At 52.2% G+C, this 19,635-nt stretch overlaps 1 protein-coding gene across 1 annotated transcript in view; it reads right to left on the bottom strand.

Annotated features, from left to right (window-relative positions):
- Positions 1 to 18,653, bottom strand: part of PAX2 (paired box 2) — a gene marked incomplete at its 5' end in the record, with an annotated part of 45,409 nt that extends 26,756 nt beyond the window's left edge. Inside the window, 3 exons of the mRNA XM_032422999.1 lie at positions 11,051 to 11,119; positions 16,675 to 16,794; positions 18,568 to 18,653. Of these exons, the coding sequence (XP_032278890.1) occupies positions 11,051 to 11,119; positions 16,675 to 16,794; positions 18,568 to 18,653 (275 nt within the window). The remainder of the gene's footprint in view (positions 1 to 11,050; positions 11,120 to 16,674; positions 16,795 to 18,567) is intronic.
- Between the last annotated feature and the right edge of the window lie 982 nt (positions 18,654 to 19,635).

Below are 19,635 nucleotides of genomic sequence, written 5' to 3'. Positions count from 1 at the left end.
TGCTGGGAAGGGCTGCAAGAGCCAAGGCTGGAGGGTGTGCTGGTGGGAACCCGGTTTGTCCAAGGAGATGGCATGACATTCCCCGTCGCCTCCCATCCTTAAACTGGACAACCTTCGAGTCTGCCGTGGCCAAGCCAAGCTCAGGAGGAGGGCATAAAGCAGCCCTTGGAAACATGGCCCAAAGTTTAGGCTCTGAGCAAGACTAGGTTCTGCCTGGCCTTCTAGCCTTCACAGACCACCTGCTCTCCTTGACCAAGCTCAGCTTCTAAACACTCAGTGAGTTCATGGTAGGGGGAAGAGTGGGGGTGGTGCCTGGCCTGCCTGACCTCAGTCTTGCTGTGCCCATTTACACAGCCATGTGCCTCTGGGGACACTAAACCGCATTAGTGATCTAGTAACGTAACACTGGACTAGGAGTGACATCTGAGTTGAAATCCTGGTTTTGTCGCTCACGTGCTGCATGGCCTTGGCCAAGTCCCATGAGCTTTTCTGGATTGAGTTTCCTCAAAGTTACACCAGGGGGTGGCTAGTTCCTCCCTCAGCAGTATTAATTTCTTCTTTCTCTGTGTGCCAGTAGCCATCTATCCAAACCTCTATTGTAGAAATAATAATAATAACTGAAATCGATCCAGTTCCTATTACAGTAGCAGACACTCTGTGTAACATATAGACACTGACTTAATCCTTACAGTAACAGCAACTAACATTAAGTGCTTACTATATATTAGGTACTCATCTAAGAATTGTACATATATTAACTCATTTAATTTTTACCAGAACTTAAGCAGGAAGCTTCTATTATTATCCCCATTTTGTAGGTGAGGAAATGGATGTGCAGCGGTTCCAGAACTTTCCTAAGGTTACACAGCTAACAAGTGATGCAAGAGGCAGAAGCAAACACACGCAATTTGCCTGTGGCAGCTTGAGTTTGTAACCTGGAGAAACCAAGGAATGGAAAGGTTAAGTAACTTGTCCCAAATTACCTACTAGCGCCAGTAAGTGGCAGAGCCAAATTTAGAATCTGTATGTATCATAGTTGTTTTTTTAATGTTTGTTTTCTCCACTAAACTGTGACTATTTTGAAGGCAGGGACCCATCTTTTTCATCTTCGTAAACCTAGCATAGGGCCCGAGGTGATAAAAAAAAAAAAAAAAAAGTGTTGGCTGATTCATTTAACAGAATTCCAGAAGCAAAGGTTGATAAATTCTTAACTTGCTTTGCTCAACAGTTTATCTTTTAGAAGAAAAAAGAAGCAACAAAGTAAATTGCTACTCTGGATTCAGTGTCATTGCATTTTACAGCTGCAAATTGTCACGGAGATCACTTAATCGGATTCCCTCTTAGAGACAAAAAGAAAAAAAGGCTCAGAAAGGCTGAGTAATTTTCCCATGTCACACAGCTGGTCATCTTTAAGATGGGAAATGAGGTTCTCAATGCCCAATGCCCTTCTCACTATTCCAAGCTGCTTAATTCTGACCGAGAAACAAAAACCGATAAAAGGGAAGTGATGGGGATCTGGGGAGAAAGCAAGCATGTCTAGAGTTGACGGTAGCCAAGGAAGGAGGCATTGGACAGAATCCAACTTAAGGAAAGCAAACTGCTACATGGGGAGGGAAAGAACAGTCGTGTGATGGCAAGAGATTCTACAAGGGAGTATAATTCCGTAAGGACAGGGTGCTCTAAAAATGAAATTCTACCTCTACAAGCTCAAATAATTAACCTGACAAAGGAAAAGGACTGGAGTGGGGGAGGGGCTGAAAGAGAAGGACATTTAAGGAAAATCATTGTTGTTGCACACGGATAAGCTTTAAAAATATGATGAGCCTAGATTTTAAAAGGACATGTACACCGAACAGTGGAAGATTATGCAGCCATTAAAAAATCATGTTTTCAAAGAATATTTAATGATATGTGAAAATGGTCCTATATAATGTTAAGTGAAAATAGCAAGACACAGCTGTATGTACACTATCATTCCAATTTTGATAAAAAATTATATGTGTACAGAAGGAAAAAAAAGACTGTAAAGAATAGACCAAATTCTAACAGTGGTTATCTCTTAGTGATGATATTATGGGTGATTTTTTTAAAAATTTACTGTATCTTCCAAATATCTTCCAATGAGCATGTATGACACTTATTATCAGACAAAAGTTATTTTTTCCTCTCTTAAAAAGGACACACAACAGATGGAAGGAGAGGACCATAACCAAGGATAGATATGAGAGTAGCATGAACCTGTCAGGAAGACAAAAGCTCAAAACAAGCTGAGACAACAGAAAAGGGCCTTTGTAGCTATGTTTGAAGAAAGAACAAAAAGGAAGGCAGGTTTAGGTTCAGTACTTGGGAAGGGGAGTAAGACTGAGAAAAAAAGGGAGAGAAGGCAGAACCTCTCAACCCTCTCTCCCTCGGCTTGCCTTCGTCTTCTCTATCAAAGAAAAGAATCTTCAAAATGGGACCATCAGGAGTTGCCCAGGTCAGGAGGGGGCCAGGCAGGTAACTCATATCTATTCCAATTGACTTAACTTGCCCCGGCCCAGATAATTCATCTACCAGGACCCTGGAGGAGAAAGTAGATAGGATCCTAAATTTTTTGTTGATAATCCTTGAGAAGTCACAATAAAAGGGTGAGGCAATGAGTGACAAAGCCCAATGCCATCTTCCCTGCAAAAGGGGGATTATGCAAATAATGCTCTAATAAATTTAATGCTAGGGTCAGGAAATCTTTTAGCAGAAATTGTTATAGAGTTAATTTGTGGGCCCCAGGTAAGAACATGTTGATACAAGTTGTGGCACATGAATTAGCTATCAATGCTCAGATCAAACGCTAACCCCACCAAAACCTCCTTAATTGCCCTGGTTGGAAGCAACTGCGCTCTCTCTCTTTTTAAAACATTTATCAGAGCACTTTATACCTTGATCATAGCATCTATCACATTCTGCTAGTATAATGATGTGTGCATTTATCTCCCTACTAGATTAGAAGCCTCTTGCAGTCAAGAACTGTATTCTATTTACTTTTGTGAATCAGTCCCTCCATGTTTTAGATATAGCAGGCACTCAATCTGCTCATCAACGTAAGTTGCATTTTTTATTGTTTAAGGAAATGCTGTGGATGTTAACATTTCACAAAGAACCCCCTTCCTAATTTTATGGACAAGATGAAGCAAAGTGAAATGGCTGATGGCTGCTGGGCTCAGTAGTACCCAAAGCATTTGTTTACTGCAACCAGGAGGGAAGTTTCCACTGGTGGGCACTGTCTCTCCTTTATTGTAAAGGCAAATAATTCCTTTTTTTAAGATTGTGTTTACTTACTTGAGAGAGAGAGAGCACAGAGGGAGATGGGGAGGGAGAAGCAGACTCCCTGCTAAAGAGAGAGACCGATGTGGATGGAGCTCAATGCCAGGACCCTGAGATCATGACCTGAGCCGAAGGCAGATGCTTAACTGACTGAGCCACCCAGGCACCCCAAGGCAAATTCTTGTAAAAAACCCTACTGGGATGATGCTACAGAAAACATCCTTATGATCTTAATCAGGTGGAATTAAGAGCCCAAACCAAAAAGATGAAATTCAACAGGGATAAATGGAATGCCCTATGTTTAGGTTAAAAAAAAATCAATTATACAAGTGCACAATGGGGTAGACCTGGCTTGATAGCAATTGATGTGAAAAAGATCTCGAGGTTTTCGTTGACCATGAACTCAATATGATCTTGAGTTTGACAGAGCTGATAAAAAAAATCGAATGTAATCTTAGGCTACATTATGGATGCAGAATCTCCAGATGGAGACTGGCAATGGGTCTACTGTTCTTGGCATTGGCTAGACTGTCTCTAGAGTACAGTGTGCACGTAGGAGAGACTAACTGTCAAGGATGAATTCAGAGATGGGTAACCAGTATGGTGGGAAACCTTCCTCCAGTGCAGGAACCACATCGTGTGAGAAACTAAAATCCACCGGGTGCCACGCGGGATGAATGGAAAGAAGGGAGGAAGGGACAGAGAGAAGAGAGGGCATCAAAGGGAGATCTTCACCATCACATTAAGTGGTGAATATTGTTGTCTCTATTTTAAAGATGAGGAACCTGAGATTCAGAGAGATCATGTGAATAGCCAAAGGTCCCACAGCCAGTAAGGAGTGCAGATGGACCCCACATCCAGACATTTGGATTCCAAGGTTTTTCCCTCAACACTACCCTGACTCAGTATAAGGCAGTGCTGCTAACAGTGACAACTGTCCATGTATGTCCTATGTCCTATGTCCTGTCAGGCAGCACTGCTGGAAGGGAGAGTTCTATGTGAGTGGCAGATAAGACCAGATGACCTTTAAGAATCGGAGAATTTGCCTTGTCACCACCCTTAGCCCAGCCACTGGTCTCCTTCCACATGGGAGGGGGCTCTCGAGACAGTCTCTCTGCATCTTAGCTACTCCGGGGCTCAAGTCCCATCTCCTGCTCGCTCTTCTAGCCACTTCCCTGGATTCCTATTGAATGCTCAGCCACGTGGTTCAGCATTTAATTAATAGCTTATTTTCTGATGTGTGATAGTCTTGTCTCCCCCAGTAGATTATAAATGCCTGGAGACCCACGTCCTGGTTATTTGTTCCTCTCATACATCCCAACATTGGGCACTTGAGCCCACACTGATAGAAAGCTCTCCAAAGATATAAGTGTAAGTTTTCTCAATATTCCACTATTTACACACCAAAGCAAAACCACAGACTCTCAGCTCTCTGAAATGGTTGATAGGAAATCTGCCCGAGGACAGAGGCATGACGTGAATGATCATTTAGGGCCCTCATACTTCCTCACCAAACATTAGAGGAGAGACCTAGAACTCCAGAGAATTACACCAGGACAGTTACTTTCCGCATTCTGAAAAAGTTCGTCCCCCCTCCTCCCCAAACCCCCCAGTTACCTGTAGCAAAGACGGGAGTGAGTACCCACGGCCAACACACAGCCCGAGTGAGTGCATGTGACCCATCTATGAAGTAGGAGTGGGTTGAGCAGGTAGAGATGACGCTGGAGGGAAGGGAAGACCAGAGGCAATGATGGGAGGGGAGCGAACAGGTAGTGGAGAGAGAATCGAACTGCACAGAGGAATGGGAGGAGTGAGCCCTGGGTGGGTGTGGGTGAATTCCCCAGAGTGATCAACTTTCCTGCTTGAGAGCAGGCGCCGTGGCTTCCTGCTGGCCGCCTGGCAGAGGCTAGGGCCCCGGGCTCCCCGGTGGGGCCACCGACCACCGACCACCGACCTCCGGTGGGGAAGGAGCATCCGTCTGTGCGGGACCGAGTCTTCCTTCCGACCTGTGTGGCTCTCAGGGAGGGGCTGGGGCCTGCTGCCTGGTGCTGGGTTCCAGCTGGGGCCAGGACCAGTTAGAAACCTCTCTGGAGCCAGGAGGCAAGGGGGCTTTGTTAGCTCAAAGGACACAAGCAAGGCGAAAAATTACATACCAGGCCGCCCTAAGTATGCTTGTTTAGAGAAACTGCTTGCATTTATGAAGTCTTTGGTGCGGAAAGCAGGGTTGCAAATGACTGCACCAGAGCGACAGTAAAGGCCATTAATTTCCTGTTATGTTTTCCTGTGTTGGGGGCTTTATTAATTTAATTTTACACTGTTGAACAACAGCGAGAGCTGACACTGCCACACCGCCGAGGCTGGGGTTTTCTTTTTGTGTGTGGAGCAAGGCTTTGCCTGACATGCAAATCAACGCTATTACCGGAACCAATAAAGATGTGTGGCAGGGAAGAGGGGAGGGATGAGGAGAGGGAGGGGGGAGGGAAAGGAGAGAGAAAGGAGAGAGAAAGGGCGAAAGCCATCCTTGGCCAGTTTCTGTCTCCCTCCATGCCTGGCATCTCCTGGCTTCCAGAGCATCCTCCACAATCAGCAATTTCTGCCCATCCTTCACTTTCCCTTCGACTCTTCTTCCCTCGACTGTGCGGCTTCAGATGACTCTACCCCTGCTGTCCTCCTCTGTCCCAGCTCCTGGTGGAACTTGAACAGGGACACAAAGTTCCCGGGGAGAGGAGGGAGACAGACTTCCCCTCCCCACATCCCATCCCCAGCTGAGGCATGTCACCGGAGCACAGGGGCAAGGGGCACACCAACCCCACACTCCCCTTTCCTCCAAAGTCAAGGATTCTGGCCCATTTACATATGATTAGTGTATGCACACGTGAACCCCTAGAAGGGCAGATATCCCACCTTGCTTATAAGGCCCTCTGAGAGCGCCCATATCCTTAACCTTGTCAACCATTCATTTCCTTTGAATTCCCAGAAAAAAAAAAAAAAATACTGTCTCTGTTTCTCCTTAAGAGACTCCAGCAGCTGTCTTCAGTAGCCACAGGGTATCCAATTGGCCTAGACCATGATACCAGAGAAAAGGAATCCCAGAGTCAGAAAAAAGGCAGCTTCCTGGGAGGCCACATTCTGGTCCCTTTTACTACTTATGCCTCCCAACGACCACCCCAGGACCGTCCGCACTGCCCCTCACGCAGAGCGGCTTCCACAGGCTGGCTGCCCCAGGGGTCCTTGCTGCCCTCTGTCTGGCTTGCCACGCCACCAGTCTGCCCAGGGGGGAGGCACACTGCCCATGTGTCTGGGTTGGCCACACCACCAAAGGAGAAGAAGATGGGGGGCTGAGCAGGCGAGAGGGAAGGAAAGTGAAGCTCCTGGAGTCACTCCGACCAAACACACTGTCTGCACTCCTCCATCCAGACTTTGCAGTTGGCCGGGGGCCTAGGGAGATCTGTGTGAGCCCGTGGAAGAGAGAGAGAGAGAGAGAGAGTCCATGCATCCCTCCCTCTGTCACTGGCTTGCTTGAGCTCCTGCCCGTACTTTCTGCTTCAGGAGCTCTTTGCCAGGCTCTGAGAGGCTGTTGGATGGAATCCAGCTCTCCCTAGGAGGAAAGCATAAAGTTCATAAACTGCATTTACTCTAATGCAGGTTCCTGGGGCTGCTTTCCTCAGGCTTTTCTTCCCTCCTCTGTCTGCTCTGTCTTGGTCACATTTTATCCCTGGCCCTGTGTGCACCCAGACCTCATGTGCGCGCACCTGCGTGCGTGCGTGTGTGTGTGTGCGTGCGTGTGCACACACACACACACACACTACAGCCAGTGCTTCTGAAAAAGATGAAGGCTCAGGCAGGAGGAGAATGGGCAAGGTGTACAAGCCTTGTTTAAAGGAGCATTCCTTGGCCGGGCCCTGGAGGGGCCCCGTGAGATGCCCGCATACTGTCTCAGGTGGGACAGAGCACAGAGGGTGCTTTGAGACAGGGGGGCAGGCGGGCACTTCAGGGAGGGGGGGATACTGACATTTGGTGGGGACAGCCAAATTAGGAGCCACCTGGAGGCTGGGCCCGGGGCTCCAAGGAAGGGAGGGAGAGAAGGCGAGGCCTTGGTGCAGGTTGAGGTTTGTGAGGCCTCCCTGTCTGGTGTTGTCAAGGTCAGCAGGTTCAGGTTCACCGAAGGGTCAGGATGGTTTGAATTACTGGCTCTGCTGCAACTCGGCTTGGAGGCTCGTGATCCGTCTCCCAGCCCCAGAGTCAGGCCCAGCCCTCCCCCCACCCTCCTTGCCTTTGCACCCCCACCCAGGGCAGAATGGGGAGGGTCCCGGAGAGCCCCGCCGGCCACGGAGGCCCCGAGGAAGGCAGGCAGGGAAGCCCTGAGCTCAGGGCTCCTTCGTGGGCAGCCAGCAAGATCAGAGAGGCTGCTCAGACCCACTCCTCTGGCAGGCAGCAATCTGGCCTACCTGTCATCCAAACCCTTTTTCTGAAGTGTCCCCCGTGCCCCTGCCCTTCCCAGCTGCCCCTTGGCCTGAGGAGGAGGAGGCAGCGCCTGGAGAGGGGAGCCCAGAAGCAGCAGGGCCTGGCTCCTCCCTCCTGCATCCATAGCCTGCACTTGGGGGAGAAGGGCAGAGCTGAGGCAGCGGATTTCTCGCTTGGTGCCCTTGCCGGTGGAGGAAGGAGAACGATGCCTACCTGCAGGGCTAGAAGGGGGTCGCCATGTGGAAGACTAGGAGGTGAAGACAAATTCTGACAAGATGGGTGTGCATGCACGTGCACAGGAGTGCACGGACGCAGGGGGCGGGGGGAGGACCTGAGGCCTTTGCTGGGAAAGCTGGGATACTGTGCTGTACCCACCCTAGTTTCCAGTGGTGGAGGGACACAGGCAGGCAGCCCCTCCACGGCAGACCTGTACATTCTCTCCTGGGGGCAGGGGGGCAACCTGTCTATTCTGGCACCTTATGAAGAAAGTCTCTTTTGTGCTAAATCTCAACATACTTCCTCAAACAACCAAATACAACTCTTTCTCCACAACAGCATGGACTGGCCGGGAAGCCACTGGTTAGTGGTCTGGCTGCCAGTCTCCGGTGTAAACACAGGGATTTATGTACAAATTCAGGCCCCTATGTCAACTACACAGGCTAAACCCTGGTACTTCCAGAAAAAAGTAAGCCCACATGTGCGCAGATGCCAAATAAAATATCGACATAACGCACCCCACCTCCATATAACGATATGGTCAGTGTTCAACAGGCTCATGGCCAATAGTACCCGGAAAATGTGGCTAAAATACGTGATCCATCTAAGATAGAGAATCTCCCCCCTCTGGTTCGAACGGTCTAATTTCCCAGGTTACTGGGAAGATAGAATCATAACAATGAAGGTGTGTTCATAAGTGGATTTTTTTTTTTTTTTTGGTATCTTAGTGAGTGCTGACCTTTAAACCTTAACTCTTTCTTGGACTGGAGGGGACATTAGCCAGGTTTTGATGATTTGTTGGAAAATGAATGTAAGTTGAGCTTTGTTGATAGTTAAACTCAGGCACCTGTCCAGACAGATGACCACCTTCATAGATTTGGTTTCTGGACTTTCATAGAACCTGCCTCATGTGACCTGGGCTGGGTGGTATCGGGCATGTGAAATCATATTCCAGCCATAATCCACAGAGTACCTCTCCTTAAAGAAACTCGAACTCCGTTCAGCTTCCCTCTGCCAATATAATGTTTTCTTACAGTGCCCGGCCAGGGCCTAGAGGAGAGCGAAAGCCAAAAGAGGTTCTGTGATTTCCTGCCCACAATGGAAGCTCCTGCCAGGGTTCTGAGAGCACCCCACCCTGGGCTCCACGCTCCTGGGGCGGTAGGGGGTGGTATCCTTTGCGAAGGGAAGCAGCCGGCTGGGCACGTAGGTGTGGAGGAAGGAGGAGGTACACAGACATAACTGTGCCCACGCTCTGGGTTTCGGTTAAGGACTCTGCAACGTGGTGCAGCCTTGAGGTGTCTTCTGGACACTCCTCGGCACCCCTCCCGGCTCCTTCGGGCTGAATCCTGTCCCACTACCATGGTGTATACTCCGCCAAACTTCCCGAAGCTCTTCCCGTGCAAGCCGCCCTCTGCATCTGGACCAAAAGGCCACAGACAACAGCGCAGTGGGCCCGAGGGAGCCAGGCTCTGGCTCCTGCCTCTGCCTCTCAAGCCCTCCGCCTGCGCCAGCCTCCCAAGGAGCGCTCACCTGCGGCCTTCCCCCTTCCCCCATCAGCCTCCTCCAGGACGGCAGGCGCGCCGAAGTCCCAGGGCCTGGCTGCGGCGGAGGGGTTGGGGGGAGCCTCTCTTCTTGGGGGGGGTGTCCTCCTTGTCTGCCTTTTCTGACACCAGCACTCCTCCCGCTGCCCCTCCAGGAAGAGAGTGGGGAAGAGAGGCCGGTGACCAGGGCTCGCCTGGCTTACATTAATGAGATACACCGGGTGTAATCCGGCCACGGAGGCAGCCTACAAAAGGAGGCGAGCGCGGGCGGCCAGGAGCAGGGCTGCTCAGGTAATTGGTTTATCTATCTGGAAGCAGGGGGAGCAATCTCAGCACAGACAGACTAGCAGTAAAGTCTCTTCCTTAAGGCTATTTCCTTTGTCTTTTCAATTGCTTGCACATCCATGTGAGAGAGGGAGAGAGTGTTAAAGAGAGAGGGAGAGGGAGAAATGTTAATTTGTGAATTAATGGCTTTTCTCAGCGGAATTGTAAATTCAAATGTCACCTCACACGGTGACACCACGGCTGGTCTGCTGAAGAAGCAATGATAAGATCCCCCACCTCCCTCGGTGCCCCTCCCTCCCCAAAGATAGCTGTGGAGTGGAACATGCTACTTTTAATTTGCAATAACAACACAACAGAGGTATGCAGTAATGACTGCCTTCCTGCACCCTCCTCCTGGCTTCCTTCCCCCCAGTCCAGTTGGCTCCCCATTTCCTCCCTCCCCACCCCTTTGCTCTTCTGAAACAACACCTCACCTCACCCCGGCTGCCCCCCACCCCAGCCCAGCCAGGGCCCTATCACATGGGGGTGGGGTGTGCCTTCGAAATTGACGATGCTGCAACCCTCTCTTCTCCTTCAATAATCAGGGAATTAATGACCCTGAAGTTAAAGTGAGGCTGATACCGAGGCCCTGCCCAGCGTTGGGAAAAAGCCTTCATTGTTTTCAAGCAGGAGGCGGGCAGCAGTGAGGGAGATTCATGGATGGAGACTGAATATGCAATTTTCTTTCACCTTGCCAAGAGCTGCCCCTGGGCTGTGCCTGGCCTAAATTTTTCCTTTTACCATCTCTGCCTTATCCGGCCCTCCCACCTCCCTTCCATTCTTTCCAGAAAATTACCTTCAAAATTGATTTCCACTTTTACAAACAAATATAATGGGAACACAGGAAAAAACTTGGGCCGTGATGAATTAGGGCTGTCAGGTGCTTCCAGGTCTCCTTTGCTTTTGTTTTACTACCCGATCTGTTCTTTGTTTTTCCAAGGGCTGGAAAAAGTGCCCCCCATCCACTGAGTGCCTGACCCTCCAGGCCACTGGGGCCTCAGCCCCCAAACCCAGCAGTGGCCCGTGGCGGAAGTGATCCAGGCCCTGAGACTCTGTTAGCCTCTTGGTTTCCCAGTGGAAGCCTGACCCACCTCCTCGTTTCCGCTCCCTGGCTCTTAGGAGCCCACTCTCCGAATTGTCTCTAACCGCCACCACCCCAGCTCTTTCCCCTGACCCCCACACCATATTCCCTCTGGCCCCCATACCTCTTAAAGTCCAGACCAGATGCAAACCTCCACCTCCTCTAATGTGGGCAGGATCAGTGTATACCTCGACTAGAGCAAATAAGAGACAGACAGACACTGAGAGATCCCGAAAGACAGGCAGGTAGAAGACTGGGGACAAGACCCTGAGATTGGGAGACCAGGCTCCTCCTCAAAGGGCTTTGAGGTTTCTGAGCCACAACTCCCACACAGCCTTAGGGTGTAAGGGCTCCCAGCCTCCATCTCCCCAGCCTTGGGCCCCAGGTAAACCTGGAGGCAGGCTCAGGACAGCCCATGTATTTGCCTACAGAATGCAAGGTGATGCCTACTGGGCCCTTTGGGCAAAACTCTATATGCACACCCGTGTCTCAGGACCGTGGAGCCTTAACATCCTCAGGCCTGGCCTAGAGCTCTCCCTGCTCACTAGTACTGGTGGACACGCACCTGCTCACATCTGGTCGTCTATTCAAGTATATACACTACCCAGAAGACTGCATGCCTGCCCAGTACATGGCATTCCATGCCCCTTTTCACCCAGAGATCTCAGAATGGTAGAAAACACACATACCTACATTTGCTTAAACCACATAAAAAATTACATGGTGTCCATAAAACAACAAACACACATTTCCCTAGATAAATAAATAAACTTACATGTGAGAGCAGAAATGCACAGCAATGGATAGAGGGAGGGATGCCTCCATGTTAGAAAAGAAGGGGTCCTAGATTTAATTACGTACATCTAAAATGCCTTTGGATGCTAAGAGATGACACGTGGCCCACCCAGATAACCATAGAGCAAATGACCACACAGAGATGGACAAAGGTCCTCCCAATCACACATGGGTGGCTGACATCTTTCCCCCACTCCCTGGTCCCATCCCGGTGAGCTTGTCCCAGCATCACTTCCCGCACCAAGATTAGGGAGCCTGGGCCCAAATAAGTTTCCTTCTAACATGACTTCACTTCCCCTCCAAACATAAACCTGCCGATTAGGTCCTCCCCCGCAGACCCACAACGACCCATCTTCCAAGATGGAGCTGGCTCAAGGCAATATCCGTGCTTTTGTGTAGCCCTCTCCACAGTTCCCCTGAAGCGAGTGCTGATGCCATCTCCATTTTACAGAGAAGACTGAGCTGATGGGTAAGCGATTTGCCCGAGCCACCAGGATTCAAACCTGGGTGTGCCTCACTCCAGGGCCCACACCCTTCCCCACTGAGCCACACTGCCCGTCCACGCCACTCCAGGGACTGCCTGCTGGCCTCCACCCGGCCTCCTCCTCCTCCTTCTTGCTGGGTGGGGGTCCTACAGCCTCCCCTTGCCCAAAGCCAGGGCTCCTGGACCGGGCGGGTGCTGCTCATTGCCACGGCTGAATCCCCTCATTTGCTCCATGTCCAACCTGAGGAACACACTCGGGGACTTCGAGGAGAGAAACTAACTCAGGAAATAAGCCTCTTTTTCCGGTTATGGCTTCATCCGAAGCAGAAGGGAGCTATTAAAGGCAGCGACAGGGCTGAGCCGCTTCCCTGCAACCCGCGCTGTCCGCGCTCTCAACTGCACAATTCATTGTGCACCTAATTAATGGAATGCAAAACCACGGCCCCCTGCAATCCCACACAGCAAAGGATGATACCAACACACCTCCCCTCACACAGATCAACAGACTCACACCATATGACTTCATTTGGATTTTTGGACAAGTTATGTAATTGCTCTGTGCTTCAACAACACGCATGGACAGCAACGCTTTGGGCTATGGCCGAAAGCAACTGGGTGAAGGCAAAGGACTCTGGTTTTCCAGCCTGAAAAAATACAACAGTCTCTATCTTCCAGCCACATAAACCAGGGCACGCAGCGTTCAGGGAAGCAGTGTCCCTTCAAGGGACCCTGACATACTCACCCAAAATTGTAGCCAAAAAAGAGGTAAGGATCTTAGCAGGGTACTAACTGGGGAGCTACCTTCTCAGACTGACGGACAGCCTGTCTTCTGGATGCTTCATGACATAGCTTCCTCATCTATCCCTGGTCCCTGTCTCATTCTGGGAGTTTCTGGACTCAGGTAGGTGGGCAGTGTCAAAGTGTCTTGACTAGCACATTTCTCAAAGGAAAGTCTGGGGATTTTTCCATGCTTCCGACGGCCAGGGCGTGAGAAGGCGTCTCAGGCAGGCTCACAGTCACTGTCAGTTCCCTTTTTCCCCAGAGTCACAGCTGATCGGCCCTTTACTAATATCCCCACAGATATGATTGCTGCAGATACTAATAACGCTGTCCATATTCCGAGCACCAATGCCAGTAATGCTCTGGGTATTAGCACTGTGAACGCCAGCAGCTACTGCTGAGATTGTCTCCAATAATGGCAGCACACGCTGCAGTGATTGTCCTCGCTAATGCCCACCACCGTGACATTGTTAGAGCTGAAGAATAGGCCGAACTGTACCCAGAGGCAGGAGCGGGAGCGGCTTCCTTGAGGACAGAGAGGCTCACGGCTTGCCCTCGGGGCATGGCACTTCTAGAGAGATGCCACAGTGCGTGGGGCCAAAGGGGGGCCAGCCTGGCAGGGGCAGCGGGGTCCTCCTGGAGGGAGATGTGCCCCTCCGCCCCTGGAGGTCTAGTCCCTTGACATGTACCCCCGTTCCCATCCCAGCGCCCCTCAGCGCCCCAAGTCACTCGTAGCCTGTGGTGCTGGCCCAGTATCTGAAGGACACACCTGGGTGTGTGGAGCCCACGCCTGAGGCTGCCTCCTGCAACGGCCTGCCAGGTGCTGTGCTAGCTTGGCCCGACTGCAGACTTGGGCTACATCATCTTGACACATAATTATCTCTCCTATTCTTAATCATCTGAGCTGCTCCCTAATGCAAACTGGGCCTGGCTGCTTGGAGGCACCCAGGATGGGGGAGGGGAGCAAGGCTGTGAAAGGTCTGCCTTTGCTCTCTTTTCCTCTCCCTTCCACCTGGATCAGACAGGTCAAGTGTGTGTGGCGGCCCGGGGTGTGATGGGGGGCAGGTCAGGGAGAACTGGCTTCGCTCACAGGTGCTGGCCTCCACCGGGGAAAGGCTAGCTCCCTCTGGTCTGCGATTGGTCAGGGAAAGCCAGAGTCAAGGCAAGAGAACCATTCCCCCCAAAAGAAGTAGGGCCTCGGATCCTCCTTGTCCCCTGGCTAGGCCCAGGAGGTAAGTGTTTAAGCAGTAAGAGGAAACTGAGAGCCCCCATGGCCCCTCACCTAGAAGATGCCAATTGCTTCCTGAGATGTCTCCCCACTGCCATCATGGTCAGCCTGCTGGAGGATGGTCTTCCCAAACCCAGCCCTGCTCTTCTCCCTTCCTGCTCAGACACTTTCAGTGGCTACTCATGCCTGCAGAAAAAAGTCCAGACTCCTTATACGCTCCAGTCTTGGCCTGATCTCCTGTGGCCCTAACCCATGTACTTCGCCTTCCCTTCCGGCCCTTCCCTCTTGCCCCTTCAGCCCTGCCAGAGCACACCTGCGTCTTCCCCACCACAGCACCCTCTGGTCACAAGGCTCAGTCTACCAGGTAGAATTTCACACTGCCATTGTCCTTGAACATGCCCCTGACCCATCCTTCAGGCCCCTCCTCGAAATGCAGCCCTTTCTGCCAGGCTACTCCCTCCTGACTCTGAGTTCCCGTGGCCTGCAGCCCAGACCTCCATCACAACACAGCTATCTGATGGGCCTTTCTGCTCTCTGGGCTCATGTGATTTACACGCCCCACTAGACTGTAAGCTCCTTAAGGACAAGAATCATATCTTGTTCTGCTTTGGGGTCTTCAAGCCTTTCTTGCAGCTGATGCCCAGGAAAGGTTCACTGAATTGAATTGACTTGAAACAATGAATGTGATCAATTGCAGGGAGGAGAGCACTCTGTTCTGGGCCGGCTGGGCCTGACCCTGGGTGGCCACAGCCTCCTGCCGGTGCTTCCCTACCCCTGGCCTCCTCTTATGGCCCATAGGAGTCCAGGAAACAGGGCATGCTTGGCCCCAACCGCAGACCAATAGGGGAGAGTACACGGCGGCGGCGGGGGGGAGGGTTCCTGTGGCCTCCCCCTACCCCGCCTGCTGGACATCTCACACTCTAAAAAAGGCAGGGGCTGGTGGTGAAAGGGGAAACTCTTGGGGCCTGAGGAAGAATCTTCCAAACCACTCAGGGTGCCAGGGCGCCTGGCTAAGGGGAGTGTGGGAAGCCCCCAGGGAGAACTGGGACCTAGCGCCTTTCCCGAAGCCTCCCCCTGCCCATCGGGGGCTGCCGCCAAAACCACCACAATGAAATTTAGTGAGTGGCAAAGGCCGTGGCAGCCAAATGGGTTTGGATATTTTGGAAGAAGGAGAAATAGAGCCAGACAAGCTGTTTCCCTGTGAAACGAGGCTATTAGGGCTTCTGGAAGGAGGCCAGCACCAGGTCATCACTGTCTTGCCAGACCTAGGCCTCTCCCATGCTCGGTCCCTTTTGCTGGAGGCCGGGGCTTTCACACTCTCTTTGCCCTCAGCCTGGGCCCAGGGAATCTCACTTCTGTCCCTTTTCTCTGTTCCTTACCCTCTAATGCTGCCCCAATCAATGGCTTGTCTATGCTTGGGATGGCCATGTGATTTATTGTCCAAACAGGACATTTTTGAGAGAAAAAAGAGATGCTGACTGGCCAAGATGCAGAGACAAAAGGCATAAATTGGGACTGTCCAGGCTAATGGGATATGTGGTCCCCCTTTATGCTCATCTCTAGAGGATTCTGTCTATTTCGTGGGAGATACCCTTAAAATCATACACCCTCCCTAGACCAGAAGGTTACTGTTTCCCTAGCAGGGACCATGAGACTGGGACAGGAAGCAGGCTCCAGACACTGGTGTCTCCGTCGGTCTGGGCCTACCGGCCCTGTGCCCTGAGCCCTTCCCTCATCAGAAGAGAACCAGATGGTCACCAAGGGACCCCTCATGTCTCAACATTTATAAAATGCCTTCTCCCAAGCTCGTGGCCACCACTCCCTCTTCGTGTCCTTTCCCCTCTCTTCCTCCTATTCATTTCTCCCTCCCCTGAACTCCCTGCCTAACAGCCTGGCTGCACCTTGAGGCACTATAGGGAATGCAGGGGAAGGGCCAGGGAGGAGCCTGAGTGGTGTCTCCTCCCGTAGGGAAGAGTACAGAGGGCCCACGTCCAGCTCCCTGAGTGGTTTCAACGGGGGGCAGAATCCATGTGCCACAGAGAAAGGACCCCCGGGTCAGCTGCACGTGACATCACACCTCCATCTTCTGATGGGTTGGGATCAGGTAAGAACAAGGGCAGATCGGCCTTTCATCCTTGGGTCAGAGATCAGCTGTCCCCCAACTTCCCGAACGCTCCCAAGGTACATGGTTCATGCTCCTCCCCTGGTTCCCCACTGGGATATTAGGGGTAGTCCCAGCGGAAGATGAGGCCGTTGAGGCTGCTGAGCAGATGGTGAAGCTGAGGGCCCTACCAGCAGCCCGCCTCCCTTTCCAGGAGCCAGCAGGACAGTGGGGGGACCTGGGCTTTGCTACTAAAACTGATCTCACAGCAGAGCAGCTGCGAAGCCGGGCCGAAACCGGAGCTCTGAGTCCAAGGACAAAGCATGCACAGGGAAGCCAAGCCTCTTCCCTCCTCCCTACCTTCATCACGTTTCCTCTTCTCACCATTGGAGCGAGGGATCCCCAGGATCCCGTTGATGGAGTAGGATCCCACTGGATCATTGGAGGCGCTGGAAACAGGAGGGGAGGCCGTACTGGGAACTGGACGAGAGTAAGGAGGAAATGCCATCAGGATAACAGCTGTGATCGCAGGCCAAAGCCCCAAGGCTGGGGGCCGAGAGAAGCAGAGGCAGTAAGAGGGATGGGGAGTCCATATTCCCCTTCGTCCTCTGAGGTTTAGAGGGAAACGCATGGCTATACACAGTGCAGGCTCTTCACTTCTGTCAAGCCCCAGGCTAAGTGGTGACCAGTCAACCCCAGGCCTTCTCCACAGCCCTAGAGACTTCGCTGGGCCCTTAAACTCACTTCCCGAGGATACATGGACACACCAACACTGACTCATCTAGAGAGTGACTCGGTGGTTCTGCAGCGAGCACAGCTCCTAGCAGGCCTCCTTGCATAGCTCACCAATCCCCGGGGCCGGGCCAACCCTTCTAAACAAACCCCAGCTCACTCTCTAGTGTCCTGGGCTGGCCTTTACCGATCCTGTTTCCGAGGCTGTGGCTTTCTAGGATCTGTCTCTGACCCTCTAGGAGATACAAGAATGGTCGTGATATTCCCAAGGAGGCCACAGCTCGGCTCTCCCAGTTGCTTCTGGTCTTGAAATCACTTGAGAAGTTCCTAATTCCTCCCTCAGAGCACAGACTAGTGAAAACATTCACTCCGAGGTGATCAACTCAGGGTACAGCCTGGCCCAACCCTCCCTCCCGGCGCACACTGTAACATGGCCTCAGAAACAACGGCTCCTGCCAACTTCAGGAGGGCTGGGACCAGCCATTCCTACTTCCTGCTGGTCGAGAGAGAAGGGGACAGCTGCCAAGAGGGGCAGCGGGACAAGTATAACCACATTTCAGCCCCTTACGCCCCAGGCCTCATCCATGGCTACTAGCAGCACCAAGCGCCCTTGCGTCAAAGGGAAGACCCTATGGGAGGGGACGTTAGCTGGTGTTCTGGTGGGCCTCAGTCATGTTTCCGAGAGGCCATGAGCAAGGATCAGTAAATAAGGAGGCTGGAGCAGCAGAGAGTTACAGGGGGGAGGGAAGAGAGACAGATAGATCAAGAAGAGATGGGTTCAGAGGAAAGAGGCCTTGAGGAGCAGAGCAGAGAGATGGGAACAGATCCAGAGCCACACGGACAGAGAGGAGAAAAGAGAAAGGGAAAGGCAGAGAGAGGAGGGAAGAGAGAGAAGGGAGAGGAGGGGAGAAGAGAGAAAGAATTTTATTTTATTTTATTTTTTTAAAGATTTTATTTATTTATTTGACAGAGAGAGAGAGAGCGAGAGCAGGAACACAAGCAGGGGGAGTGGGAGAGGGAGAAGCAGGCTTCCTGCTGAGCAGGGAGCCCGATGTGGGACTCGATCCCAGGACCCTGGGATCATGACCTGAGCCGAAGGCAGACGCTTAACGACTGAGCCACCCAGGCGCCCGAGAGAAAGAATTTTAAAAATTACAAAATGCAGTAAGAAGGTAGATATGAAAGAAAGGGGCAAGTGGAGACAGAATCAGATAAAAACAAAAGATGAGGAAGGAGGAGGAAGGAGGAGAAGAAAAGCTAAAGGAAAGTCTTGATTTAGAGAGGCAGAGACAGAGACAGAGAGACAGACAAGGAGCTACAAGGAGATGTGGGCAGGAGGCAGAGAGCAGTCCTGGTGAGCGAGTCTCTGGAGGAGATCCCGACCTCTAGGAGCTCAGGGAGAGTGGGGGCTGGGAAAAGGGGCCTGGGACCTCAGGTGGGTGGGCAGGTGGGCTGTTCGGGGGGGGGTGCCTGGCTCTCCTAGGTGGGGCCCCGCTTCCTCCCTTCCCTGAGATCTCTTACCAATGGTGTGGCCAGGGGCAGTCACTCCCGTCCCGGCCCCATCCGGCGTTGGGTGGAAAGGCTGCTGAACTTTGGTCCTGATGATCCTGCAACAGCATCACGACAGCATCACACGTCACACACCTGCTCTTGCCTGCCCCAGCTCCAGCCCAGCCCTGCAGAGGGGCTCTCCCAAGCTCCCCAGCTCCTTCCTCATCCGTCTGCTCCCTGTGCCCCTGCCCTCACTGACCGCTGCCAGACATGCGCTTTCCCTCCCGGTGGCTCCGCGGATCCGGCCCAGTGCCGCTGGGCAGAGGTGGTGGGTATTCTCTCCTGTGGTGCGCACCATCTGAGCTGTGGCTTGGTTTTTGGCGGCAAGGACTGGGGCAGCAGGGTGAGTGCAGCACAGCATTCTTCCCCTTTCGGGGGTGGGGCTGCCCTGGTGGCTTGTTGCCCACCCTTCCCTCCTCAACCACACCATATCTCTTACTGGCAACAGGACTCCCTGGGTCTGGAGATCATTTTGGAGCTGGCTTTCCTACTGGGACTGTATCACAGTCCTCTAGAGTTGGGGGACAGGGTGAGATTTCCCTGTGTCTTGAGCTAAAAAGAAATAGCCAGGAAAGGGCTGGGTCACAGGTGGTGCTTTTTGTCCCTGAGATTTCAGTACATTACACGGTCCCTTTGCCAGATGCCAGGTCCTGAACAACTTCTTCCTAAGCCCACTCACTGCCCTGTCCCTGCCCAGCTCGCTGGCCCAATGATCTGCTTTTCTGGGGTCTTACTCAGATCACAGCTTCTTTACCAGCCTAGTTGAAAAGCCTGGCACCCACCCTGTGCACTCCGGGGCGAGGGGCGGGGTCAAACATCCCAGGGCTGGGGTTGGGCCTGCTTGTCAGTGATCTGAGGAGCCCAAGGCTCGGTGAGGCAAAAGATCAACGCTGGGGCCAAGACCAAGGGATGCTCCCCGCCGCCCCTTAGTCAGAATAGGTACCCTTGGAAGCAACTTCTCCCGTGGCATTGCCCCTCCCTACACAGCGGCGTGTGGGCCAAGTTCACCCAAACCAGCGGGGTGAGTCAGAAGCCATG

Source organism: Phoca vitulina, unplaced genomic scaffold (assembly GCF_004348235.1).
Source record: "Phoca vitulina isolate PV1807 unplaced genomic scaffold, GSC_HSeal_1.0 scaffold28, whole genome shotgun sequence".
NCBI classification, from domain to species: Eukaryota; Metazoa; Chordata; class Mammalia; order Carnivora; family Phocidae; genus Phoca; species Phoca vitulina.
This window is presented reverse-complemented; position numbering and strand designations above follow the sequence as displayed.